This window comes from Cyprinodon variegatus, unplaced genomic scaffold (genome assembly GCF_000732505.1).
Source record: "Cyprinodon variegatus isolate N-32 unplaced genomic scaffold, C_variegatus-1.0 Scaffold1659, whole genome shotgun sequence".
In the NCBI taxonomy this organism is placed as follows: Eukaryota; Metazoa; Chordata; class Actinopteri; order Cyprinodontiformes; family Cyprinodontidae; genus Cyprinodon; species Cyprinodon variegatus.
This window is the reverse complement of record NW_015152112.1, coordinates 81208-94425: the sequence shown is the minus strand read 5'-3', so window position 1 is coordinate 94425 and position 13218 is coordinate 81208. Positions and strand designations below refer to the sequence as shown.

General features: G+C 42.2%; 1 protein-coding gene across 18 annotated transcripts in view; it reads right to left on the bottom strand.

Annotated features, from left to right (window-relative positions):
- Window positions 1-5157: 5157 nt before the first annotated feature.
- The window catches only part of myt1 (myelin transcription factor 1), a 59632-nt gene continuing 51571 nt past the window's right edge, over window positions 5158-13218 (bottom strand). For 5 of the 18 annotated variants that reach the window (XM_015404177.1, XM_015404178.1, XM_015404179.1 and 2 more), the window contains 6 exons: window positions 12847-12909; window positions 12481-12561; window positions 11788-12009; window positions 9896-9987; window positions 9630-9733; window positions 5158-6587 (listed from right to left, as the gene is read on the bottom strand). In XM_015404177.1, the coding sequence (XP_015259663.1) occupies window positions 6222-6587; window positions 9630-9733; window positions 9896-9987; window positions 11788-12009; window positions 12481-12561; window positions 12847-12909 (928 nt within the window). In that variant the 3' untranslated portion in view covers window positions 5158-6221. Of the gene's footprint in view, window positions 6588-9629; window positions 9734-9895; window positions 9988-11787; window positions 12013-12480; window positions 12562-12846; window positions 12910-13218 lie in introns of all 18 variants that reach the window. The other 13 variants (XM_015404180.1, XM_015404190.1, XM_015404184.1 and 10 more) reach the window with 6 other exon arrangements.

Below are 13218 nucleotides of genomic sequence, written 5' to 3'. Positions count from 1 at the left end.
TGGAGCCAATGATCTGCATTGGATGGAGCACATGACGGGAAATAAAGATTTAGAAACATTAAACCGAAGCCAAGAGTAACGAGTAACGTTTGATTAAAAAATTTAAGGAATAGAAAGTACAGATACTTGTGTGAAAATGTAATGAGTAGAAGTCAGAAGTAGGAAGAAGTATAGATACCTAAAAAGTATACTTAAGTACAGTAATGAAGTATTTTTACTTCGTTACTTGACACCTGTGGTCACCTATAGAATGACTGAAAGATGCTTAGAGAGACAGAAAACTGTTGTATAGTTCTCTGTTTACGGAAGCGTATTGCATTCACCAAAGAAAAAAAATTCTGACAGCTTATTTCATAATTACGAGATATTATCTCATAATTATGAGATAATATGTTATATTTAGGAGATCTGGAAGAACAGTCATCTGATCTCCGTTACATGAACAATGAGAGGGTTGTTAGATTTAATCTGCTTTTATTTCCTTTCAGGTATGCAGCACTGGGAAATACCGAGTTTCCTTATTGTGGACTGAATTCATTTTAATTTGTCAGCATTGTAAAGTCAGTCCTTAGAACTTTTTTAGGCGAAGAAGCCCACTCTGACTTCACACTTTTCCTGCAGGAGCAATTAAACCAGCACGGGCTGCTTTATGGTATTTCCGAGATAATATCTTGTAATTAGTAGATACTGATCTCAAAATTATGAGATAAGCTGTCTTTTTTTAATTTTTCTTTGGTGAATGCGATACGCCTCCGTACTTCCATACTCAAGTAAGCATAACCAAATATATAGATACGATCTAATAATTCCGAAATAAGATCTCGTAATTATGAGATCAGTATCTCATAATTACGAGATCAGTATCTCATAATTACGAGATCTTTATCTCGTAATTATGAGATAAGCTGTCAGATTTTTTTCTTTCTTTGTGAATGCAATACACTTCCGTACTTCCGTACTCAAATAAGCATAACCAAATATATAGATACAATCTCATAATTCCGAAATAAGATCTCGTAATTACGAGATAATATCTCGTAATTACGAGATAAACTGTCAGATTTTTTTTTTTCTTTGGTGAATGCAATATGCTTCCGTATCTGTTAGTGTGCGCAATAAAAACACCTAAAACACATGCTTTGGACGGACATATTAATTTATTTTTGGCACACGTTATCACATTTTCTCTTTGGGATCCATGGCCTGAGACTAGGGAAGCCATCTCCCTGAAAAAAAAAAGGGACACCTGATGTTTGTTCCAGCTGACCGACTGCCTTTTCCCCTCCTGGCGCGGGGATTTTTTAAAATTTAATTAGATGCATGTTTGCAATGTGCTTTATTTTCATTATCGCAGACCTTTTCCACCCAGGTATTTGTTTTTTCCCATTCCTCCCTATATTTCTGCATCCTTTTTTTTTTTCAGAGGAGGAGCATCACTATACTTAGATGCAGCGGCCCTAAAAGCAGCGTCAGCTTTTAAATTCCTCTGTTCGTCCCCCTTCCTGCTCTGTTGTTTACCGTAAGTTTTGTATCTAATGTGCACTTCTTCATTTTTTATTAGCTTTTTACTGACTATTTTTTTACTCTCACAGTAATATAGGACATACTGTGTTCCTTTACCACTAAATACTGGACAGGTACTTCTATTTCTTCTATTTCTGAATACAGAACGATTCCGTTTTTCAAGGGACGGTTGGCGCTTTGTTTACAGCAGCCACCTGCCTGGCACCGCACGGCGCTGAAACCTGCAGGCTGTGACCACTGATCTCTATGGCTATGATGCTTACAGCATTGTAAACATAGTGAATGTTTGTTTGACCTCCTGCACACCATATTAAAACAAACAAACCAAAAAGCCATGAAATCCTAAGAAGACAGCCAAGGCCTGTCCTGCTTTATAAAACGGTGCTGTAGCAAAGGAACAACCACATCTAGAAAAGGAAATCACACATTCTATAGGAATGGAAGTGCTTTAACTTCTGGAAGTTTTGTTCTATTTTTTTTAAAGGATTTCAGGGTCTAGAAAATCACCAGTAAAAATAGCTCATCTCTGTATAAACGTGCTAGCAGGACAAACCTTGGCTGTGATTTTTTTTTTTTCTCTGCTCACAAACTATTATTTCATTTTTGAACCATTTTCAATACAACAACAATAACACTGGTTCTTCTGAATACAAATATGTACAGAGACGTCCCCCTTTAGTGGAAATAATGCCCTGCACTCTGATGAGTTATCTAAAGATGGCTGCCGACCTTCAGATCCTTCACAGAAACCGTCCGTACGGTTTTGGTACCTGAATCGACAGAATGAATCACAGTTTCTTCATACGGACAAAAGCTTTGAGTTTTTTTTTTTCTTCTCCGTCCAAAGTGGACGGAAGGAGACGCTTGTTCCTCCCCCTGAAAGTCAGACATCTGGATCAGGACCGAGTTTTCAGCAGTATGTGAACAGGGTGTAAACAGACTAGATGTTGACATGAGTGGAGGGAGAAAGGCACACATGATAAGACCACACATATCTGAGAACTACGGCAGGGAGGCGGGAAAAGACGCGTTTCTTTTGGTTTTGGTTTATTTTGGAAAGCCTGATGAAAAAGTGCCACTCAGTTTTTTTTTTGTATTTCTTTAAATCGCCCCTTTTTACACTCATTTAGCTTCTGGTGAGGACTGAATTCCCTGAAAAGCGTTTTTCACATGAAATAAAATTGAGTCTCGGGTTCTGTTGCTGGGGGTGGGGTGGGGGGGTATGTTTTGGGGGGCTGAGCCCCGTCCAGTTAACTGTTCCGCTTCCGATCATCAGATTAGAAGTGAATCCATCGCTCGGTACTTCTATGTAAATGGGGACGTAGAGTGCGTGGGTGCAGAACCGACCGTGGGCTGAGTTCGCTTTCTTAGCCGACTTTTTCTTTCCTTTCCCTTCAAACGCTCTGCTTTCATTGCCTCAGTGTTTCTCATTTACATACCTCAGTAGACAATTTCATCAAGCAGTTTAAAAGGGGTCACGCCATATCAAATAGGTTAGGAGAAAATTCACATTCTTAACACTCTTGGGTGATATTCTTGTGCATTTCAAGAGGAAGAATGCACTATTTTGTTAACCAAATGCATCCAAACCATCTTTCCTGAGGAAAGACTGCACTAGACGAGAAGAAGAAGGGGGGGGTTGGTAGGGTGACCGAGGTTTGGGAAGAGGGCTAAAAAGTCAAAAAAAAGCTTTGACATCCTTTTGAGTGACGTCCACATATTTATGCAACAAACGCCTCCTCTGACTACAGAGGGGCGGCTGTGCACCGCGGCAAATCAATTTTCCTCTCCCACGCACTCCTCTCATTTCACAGGAGGCCTTGATCCAGCCGCTGCTAGCGCCGCTGGCCTCAGCTGACTGCTCAACCCGTGGCTATGCTCCGCTCCGCCTCAGGTCACCTGAGAACCAAACTCTATTTACCATCAATCTGGTCTGGTTCCCCGGTTTGGAAAAGAATTTAAAAACCCTTTGATTTCCTGAAACTCTCAGAGCGTAAGAATAAACATGAACACGCAGGCGGGACGCTGCTATCCATACGGCCCCAGACCTGTCCTCCTCAAATGCTGGCATCTACAACAGTTTCTGGGAAAGTGCACATTCTATGCTGACTACATCTTCAACATGCCGTGGACATCAGAGCAACACACGGGAACGGATTCACCCAAAGGCAGCTCACACTAACATCTACTGATCCGTCCCACCATGAAGGCGCTCTCAGCCTTCAGCGTGAACAACACACAACAAGAAGGTTATAGACTGAACACGTGGTGCAGAGCATCATTCTGAGCTGTACAGATAAACGACGCGGCGCCCAGTGAGCTGCGGCGCCCAGTGAGCTGCGGCGCCCAGTGAGCTGCGGCGCCCAGTGAGCTGTCCCGGTCCAGGCTCTGTGCACACGCTGCATTTTTGGTTCAAACGGAAAATTTCTTCTGGATTTCTACAGTTTGTGTTCGACACCGACCACATCCTCTCTGCAAACAGGTTCCAGAATAAAAGGTTTGGGAGCCATCTTGCTCTCTGATGTCATGTAAACACGTATCATCACCCGGACCAGACCGCCCACTGGTGGCGGGGGGAGGAAACGCCACCGTTTTCTCTGATGTTGAGCTCTTTATTAAAACCCCGTCCCGTAGATGTGTGAACGGAAACGCGTTCCCTTTCTAACGGATCGTCGTCGTGTGCGAAGGACGATGGAGGCCGAAGACAGACGGGCAGAAAGAAACCAAAGCAACGGAGGGAGATGGAAACGGATCCAAAGTACTGTTCCAGCTTCAGCTTGACTGAATGTTTAAAGCCACAGTTGAGCAGGTCTAAGAGATATTAAAGAAGGAGCAACCGCCGCCTCACGACGACGCAGCCGCGCGCCTCGCCTGAACAGCTTCTGATAATACAAGAGAAGAAGAAGAAGTCAACAATTACACTGGAAAAATATATGTATGCTTCTATTCATATATATAGCATCTTTAAAATCTATTTGTACAGAATGTATAGAGTGAACTTATGGCCATCTTGGCAGAGAAATAAAGGCATTTGAAACAATTTGCACGCTCTCGATGCCGCGGTCGTCTCGGGACCAGACATTCTTACATTGCAGAGATGCAAAGAATCAGGAAAAAAGGTAAGCTCTCCTTTCTGCTCTTTTTCTTCATCTTTTTTTTTTCTTTTAATCAGTGGCACTTTGTGCATCAAAAAATTAAAATCTAGAGTAAGGCTACAAGGGTGTGTATGTTAGAAGTTAGTCAGATAGAAAGGACCTTATTGTATCCTCGCTGGTTGTTTTAGACTCATGCATCCAGGCTAAAACGTTGCTGGAAAAGCGCGCTTTGTGGAACGTTTTAGGGCGGTCAGAGGACATGCAGCCTCGGTGCATCGTAGAGGTTCTGGGTGAGCCAATGTTGGCTGCTACAAAGAGCCTGGGAGAGGTACAAAATCTTTTATTTTTCTCTCTTTTAATGGTTTTTTGTTCTTCCCCTGACGAAAAGCGAAAAAATGCACAAAGAGGATGTGACAGTGACAGAGAAGTGAGTGCTTCTGTTGGGTTTACAATCAGCTGCTGGTTCCTCTAACTTCACGCCTAAGCAATCAAACAGTAACAGTGATGTCTTTTATTTAAATATTAGTGGTGGATTTTCTTTTTTTTCTACTCAGGTTCAACCGTCACATCAAACACATAAATAAGAACCAAATAAATACACATCAGTCGTTTCTCATTAAATAAATAATAAATACATTATTTGTCATTCTTCCTCTTACCTGTGGGGTTTGCACCAGTAACAGAAAAAGCAAAAACAAAACAGGAAAAAAAGAAAAAACAGACCAAAAAAAAAAAACTTTTCTTGTAAAATTATCAAAAGAATTTGTTATAAAACATCTGCACGTAAAAAGGTTGCTAGAAACCAAAAATACGCCTCGTCTATCGTTAGAGGTTCTTAAGACATCTGCAGACCGCTTCTCAGTAAAGTTGCATTTTTTGTTTGCTTGTTTTACAAAACAAAGGTAATAATAATAAATAGATTGTTTAAAATAAATAAACTTCAATAACATAAAAGGCAATAAGTTACAATTTAAAAGTTCACAAGTTTAAATAATTCATATATAACAATAATTATTGTACCACAAAACTATTCATTGAAATGAAGTGCAATAAATACTATTGATATGACCTAGAAATCTGAAATGTGTGCACACTACTAAACAAAGAGGGCTGGGCCGTTCTGAGGTCCGCAGAGCGAACGCACGCCGTCCGGTGGGAGCGGGGAGGCGTGTGTGGATCAGACAGCTGCTGGACGCCCAGCCGATGCTACAGGACGGCGCTGAAAGCCCGCTCGTCCAGCTCGTCCTTGTCGGGAGCGGATCCAGCCTCCGCGCCTCGTTCCGGATGAACGGAAGCGCGGAAGCCGGTCGGCGGATTCAGCAGGTGATCGGACGCCACGTCGAATCCTCCTTTCATCCACTCTGACTGAAGACTTGTGAACCCCGGCAGCAGCATGGTGTGGATTTTGGTCGCCTTCCTTCAGCAGAGCGCTCCCTGGGTTGATATTTGAAATTTGCCATTTTTGGAGTAACCTGAATTCCCTTTTTTTTTGTTTTTGAATGATATCGTTGAGCATTCCTCCGTTCTCTCAGCTCCTCATGCTTCCAGCCTCTCCAGCTTCAGGAGCCGATTCAGATTCCTAACTGCGCCGCATGTGGAGCCTCAGACTTTGATGCCCTTTACGGCCTTGTTGATGCTCTCCAGCAAGGCCTTGTTCTCGGGGCTCTGGAAGCACTCCTTGTTGGTGTACATGTCAGTCAGGGTGCTGATGTAGTTGTCAAAGTTCTGCTCCGTGATTGGCTCCTGCTGCCATGCAAAAGAGACGGCCGTGAGTGGAAGAAAGAGGAGAAGGCAGCGAAACACAGAGAGAAGTGGAAGCCTCACCATGTGGGGCAGGTGGATGTTAGCCAGGCTGCGGATCAGGGCCCGACTCAGACCGGACAGCTCCATGAAGAGAGCCTCATTCTGCTCTTCGATCATCTTGTTTTCGTGCTCGATGCTCTTTAGGTTTTTTTCCATGGAAGAGATCTGTGGCGGTTCAGAAACAAACCCAGATATGAGAAGATTTTCCTGAATCTGTTGACAGCAGTCCAACCTCCAAGCCATCAGTGCCTGTCCCAGCTCTGTATGTGTGTTAGCTTAGCATCCTGAACGCCATCCCCTACCGACTGCCTTCAAGCTATGGAGGTTTACTGGGATGCCTCCCAGTTAAAAAGAAAACCAATTCATTCCCTGACTGGCTTTTTCAAACTGTTCTTCTAGCCGACAAAGAAAAACTGAACAAGTTAAAATTCAAGAACCCAGTTCTGCTTAAAACTCTTTTTTATTATTTATTGGAATTCGACTTAAAGTGTAACTCACCCCACCTCTAAAAACCGAACCCCACCCCCAGACAAAGGGAATGGGCGGAGCCAAGAAACATTGAAGTGCAGGGCTAAGTGTGGGGCCGGTGTTGCCAACTTTAGCGCCTTTTCAGACCCTCCTAGCGCCTTTATTTTAAAAAAAGACCAGATGCCAAATCTAACGTTTTTTCTGTTAATGCAGACTTTGGCGACATAAAAGCACCAGACTCTTTCCTGCAGCAGCCAATCACAAGCCTCCTCTAACTGTCCGCTGTGGTCATGCAGGGCAGGCTGCCTGCGCTGCAGCAGAGAGAATCCAGAGTACTCGAATCCAGATTGCAAATGAAATACGCAAAGCTGCTGCTAATCCCGTCCTAGATGCAAGATGCAATCACTTTTAACTGTTGTCTCACATAAAATAAGGGTTAGAATGTTCATTCTGCAGCCTTATTCACTCCAATCTCTGCTGCTACTTTCTTCTTTTTCCCCTTCTTGTTTTTTTTTTGTTAGATAGCAAAAAGCTAACGGTGCATTTATGTCACCAATTGCTCTGGAGTGTGGAACTAGATAGCTGAATTATATGCTTTTTTTTTCATTCCTTGTTTTTGTAAAATTCTCTATAAAACTCTTCAAATCTCCACGTTTCCTCCTCCCTTCTATCCCATCTCTCTGCACTGCTTTGACTGACAGCCAAAAAATAAAAAATAAAAAATAGAGGAATTTTGCTGGAGAAGATTCTCAGTCATCCAGGTCATAGTCAATCAAAAAAAAAAGTTCAAAAACAATCAACTGGACTTTGTTTCCAAGTTTGTTCACATGTTGGACAAAGAAGACAGGTGGTTTGGGAGGGACGTGATGGAAGCCATCTTTGTTAGAAGCTGATTTATGCTCAGAAACCAGTAGACACAGATATGCCCCCCCGCCCTTCCGCAGACACTCTGCTGCACCTTTCCAAAACCGTAGGTGACCGCAGACAGGAGGCCTCTGATTGGTCAAATTTGAATCCGCTCTACACTATGCATATTTCCTGTTTGGCTTGCTTTGTTTGTCTGACCGCCATTGTGGAAAACGACTCATGAAGATGGAGCAGCTAAAAGAGCGAGGTGCACGAGAACGCTTGGACCCTTTTCCCACCTGGATCCCCCCTCTTTTTGGCCCTCATGTCTCTCCGTTTTCACACAAACTTGCCCCCACTTCCTCACCGCCTCGGCCGAGTTCCTGATTGGCCCTCTGGCGTTGTGGCGTGGAATAACATGGCGCAGACAATGCTTCAATATTGGACAGAAATCAAAAATATCTGTGACAGACTGCTGGGGGAGGATAACCAGAACTTAAAGTGGTGATTCTATAGGGTATCTGGTCCTTCAGGTCTCTAATAGGGTGATAGAATGATTCTATAGGGTATCTGGTCCTTCAGGTCTCTGAATGGGGTGTGTAACATTGGTTGGTCTGAATATTAGCTGTTCTATGAGCCCTAATGCAGCCTGGTTAAAAGCCCTAGAATGAAACCACAGGTTTTCTTCCTTTTCTGGTATGATCATGAATATTTAGATGAGCTGTGCTCTGATTGGTTGGTTTACAACGAGCCAAGCTGCTGAGCAAAGACGCATCATAGCAACAAGCACTCACTGAAACATCAGATTGTTGATGTTTCAGTAGGGTAACCTACAATGCAGCGATAGAGTTGATTGCTTCCCGCTATCATCGTAACCCCAACCCCCATACAGGGGAGCAGAGCACCTCACCTATTGAGCCAGGCCAACTATTCACTCTAACGACCCCCCTTTCAGAGACATAGACAGGTATGGGGCATTGCAGGCTAACAAAGAAGCCAAGCGACCCCCATTCCAAAGGGGGGGACCCGTTCATCCGTTTCTATTTGGATGTTTTCTAAACTAAAACCAGGCTTTGTTGGGCTGCTGGATAAAACCTGGAACTAAACGCTATTTCTGACATTTTGAACTGAAAAAGCTTCCTGGATGGAAGAGAAACGTCTTCAGACTTGGAAACAAAGTCCAGAGGATTGTTTTTTTAAAACTTTTTTGGAATTGGAGGGATTCAGAATCTCCTGCAGACGGATGACATGATGTATGAAAATTAGGCGATGACATCATCTAACGCCTTTAAGGACAGCTAATGGCGACTTTTTTTGTTGAGGAGTTGGCAACACTCTGAGGGGCTGAGAGATGAGGGTTAAGCAGGAATGTGATCGGAATGAGAGACAGTGGTGGCTAACTTAGCCTAGCCTAGCATGGAGAGAGAGCAGAGGGATGCTGGTCTTTAGACCCACAGATAATCTTTTATCAAAATAAATCAAACCCACTCAGCATTGAATGTCAACTCCTTTTTTCCACTAAACATTGAAAAAAAGCCTTTGAAATATACATTGATATATTTAAAACTGTGAAATCTATTTTCATTAAAGCCAAATAAAAAAAAATGAAGAGCAAATGTCCAGAAAACGTACCTTATTACAGTTTATTATCATCACAATAAACCACTGATCTATTATCCATTATAAGTTTTCCTGGAAATACCTTAAAATCTATAGAATCCCATATGTTGGTAAAATTACTAAACATAAATAAACATGCATGATGATAAATGCATGGCTCATAAAACCAACCAGTAGTTTAAACTGTGTGAACTGGCTGACAAATCAAATGAATGAATTCTGCAGCATGTTAAAGTCATCAGTATCAATAAAAAACCAAAGACGAACGCAAACCTGAGTCTGCAGGTTGACCATGTCGGCCTCCATTTCGTTGTTGGATTCGTTCAGGTCGTTTATCTCCCTGTTTAGCTGCTTGATCTCCTCATCGTTGTCCAGAACTAAAGGAGAAAAAAAAAACAGTGGAAAAGCTGAATGAACTGCAGGAAGGAGGACGGCTGGCGCTGGAGTCAACCTGCTGCATTATATACGCTCATATCATTGTTTCAGGAACTCGTTGGTAACATGAAGGCATCTCTGTGTCTTAGGATCAATCATCGTACCGTCTGTGGCTCTGAACTTGGTGCTCAGATAGTCGTCTGAGGGGAACTTGGCCTTCTTCTTAGCGTACAACGCTCTGGGGCATCCTGAGAGGCTGAGGGAACAAACAGGAAGGGTCCTTACTCAGGGTTTATACAGGAATGAATAATTCAAACTTAATCCTTTTTAATGCTCTTAGAAATAATTTTAATGCCACCAACAGGTACCCGTTGACGGGCTGCAGCCATGTTCCGAATTCCTCGTTTTCCAACCAATTTTTTTGAAATTTGCTTTTTTTCCCCCCATTCTCCAGCCTTTTCTCTGACTAAAGCTTCTTTTCTGAACATAAAGCTTTGCGATCAACCGGAATCAGTTCCACACAAATATATTGGGATATAATATGTCTGACGAATTTGTTTTTATTAAAAAAATTTGTAATAAAGCATTTTAAATGCCACAATAAACACATTTAATGAATTTTAATGCCAATTAAGGCCTTAATTTAAAAAAATAATAATTTAATGACTTTTAAGGATCTTTATTGTCCCGCGGAAACCCTGTTACTGCTCTATGCTTGATTAGATGCCAATAACATAAAAAAAGCCTGAATGTGTATAAAAAATGTTAGTACTGCTGACCACATCACTGGTTAAGATGCATACAAGGACTTAACTTAGGGATGCATGATATAATGGGCCCCCTATCGGTATCGGCCTTAAAACTGAATATCGGACATCGGCCCCCCCACCGATATTTAACCCGATATTTGATCAGCTTCTGAGTTTCTAAAGTCTAAAAAAAAAAAATAAACTTACTTCTTCTTCTTCCTCAAAAACTTCTTTTTTACAGACTTAAAAACTTCTAAATACGAGGGAAAAAATATTGATCCATTAAAATATCCCAATATCTTCATATGCTGATATATTGCCATTTAAAAACACCATATCAATCTCTTTTACTAATGAAATATTGCTATATGTCATCGTTATGCTACGAAATCCCCCGAAAATTCACCAAATGTTGCCATATTTTTATATGTTGATATATTGACGCGGTATCGATCTATTTTACTAACAAAATCTCACAAGAATTTGCAAAATATCACGAGAGTTTGTAACAGAACGATGAAATTTCACCAGATTTTGAAAGTAAAATAGATTTTAAAAATCTATTTGATATCAGCATATTAAAATATATTTGAGTATATTATTTTTCCAAGTGTCAGAAATGGATAACAAAACTGCTATTTTCAATGACTACTTATTTTTGTCCAGCTTTAACATCGGTATCGATATCGGTTATCGGCTACATGAGTTTTAAAATATCGGCATATCGGATATCGGCCAAAATCCCAATATCGTGCATCCCTAACTTAAATGATATTTTATTTCACGTAAACATTTAGAAAAATCCAGCCTTTGATTTAAATACAACAACAGAGAATTAGGGCGATTATGACGTAATCCATATTAACATTAAACATTGGTGGAGCTAAATCTTTGCTCTACTTCTCAAGCTGCTCGTGCACGCCCGTGCATGCTCGTGCACGCCCGTGCATGCTCGTGCACGCCCGTGCATGCTCGTGCACGCCCGTGCATGCTCGTGCACGCCTGTGCATGCTCGTGCACGCCCGTGCATGCTCGTGCACATGTTTAATAGGCGTTCCTTCTCGGGAGCGGATACAGGGTTGTGCATTTGCATTTTTTTTTTTCAAATTGGATATTTAGTTTGATTTTTATAAAAATTAATAAATGACTAGGAAAAATAAAGGCATTATTTTTTTTACTGTCATTCATCAAGTTAAAAAAATCAAAGTTCCAAACTAAATATTGAATTTGCAAACTAAATATTTAGCTAAATATGTTTATGAATGAATGAATGAAATTGTTGCATGCTCAGCCGTTCTGCGGCTCACCTGCGGTGCGTGAGGAAGCTTCCATTGGCGTGACCCGAGCCGTCACACCCGGGGGTGGGGCAGGTGGGCCCCTCAGTCTTAAACGCCTTCCAGTTGAAGGGCATCCCGTTCAGGAGCCCCTCCTTCTGTCTGCGGGCTGCCAGCGGGCAGCCGTAGGCGCTGCGGTGCGTGGCGTACTTTCCGCTGATGTGTCCCAGGCTGTCGCAGCCTGGCACGGGGCATCTGCTGGGAGGGGCGCGGAGAGGTCGGACACGGGGGAGACATCCGGGGGGACGGAGAGAGGGGGAAGGAGGTTTAGGCCAGAAATCAGGCAGACTCACAAATACTAAATGTATAGAAAGTTCTTATCAGGCTGTTTAAAAACTTTCTGCTTTTGGATCATTTCTTTTTGTTTTCTTAATGTCTTCTTGCTTTAGAATAATTACGAGCATCAACATGATCCTAGGCTCCAGGTTTCCTATGGAAATGCTAATTATCCCATGCACTGAGCTCTACATCACTCTGACATGAACCAGACCCAGAGTCAGGGATGTTCCCATCAGGGGGTGGGGCTTATCGTCAGATTCAATTAAAGGGTCTGTTCTCCTAAGCGTCACAGTGACTGCTCTCTCTCTGCTCCTCCTTTATTGCATTTTACTCTTTACCGTCAGTCATGCTAAAAGCAGACATTATGGCTCTCTGAGCGGTACGAACTTTAAAAGCTCCGAGTCCTCCTGGTTGTCCTTGGTAGGAGTTTTAATTCCACTTTTCTTGGCACGCGGGCACCCAGAGAGACTGAAAACAGAAAGTATGGAGTTGATAACAGAGGGTTGGAAAGGTTACGGTAAGGTGACTGCTTCATAAAGGAGAGAACATGAGAAGGAAGAATATTAAGAAAAGAAAAAGGCTGTCCATCCAAATGAAAAAGAAAATCAAATCAAAAGCGCCTAAAAATGTGAAAATGTGTATGTGTTCCCTGTCTTGCTCTACCATGAGCTGTCACTAGGCCTCTCTGACTGACTGACTGACTGACTGACTGACTGGTTGCGTGTTGGGCTGAAGGTGCAGACTGCTCGTTACCTTCGATGAGAGGCGTAGTTTCCTGTGATGTGACCGGAGCCGTCACATCCTGGGGTCGGGCATCTGAGAGAAGAAAGGATTATATTTTAGAAAGAAACCCTTAAAGGTGTTTTAGTGTTTACTGCATCACAGTCACACATTTCTATGGATTCTATTCAGACTTTATGCAGCATAAAGCGTTAATTAAAAACGTAAAAGTAAAAAAGCTTTTCTATTGAAGAATCTAACATTGATGCAGCTGGTGCAGCAATCACAGCTTCAGGAAATGAGGCTGAAATGTGACCAAACTCAGTGGGATGAGATGCTTTTAGATGTTGTCTCCAAAGTATCCAGTAGCAGAAAAAAGTCTCTAGATTTGGCGCTAGGAGCTTT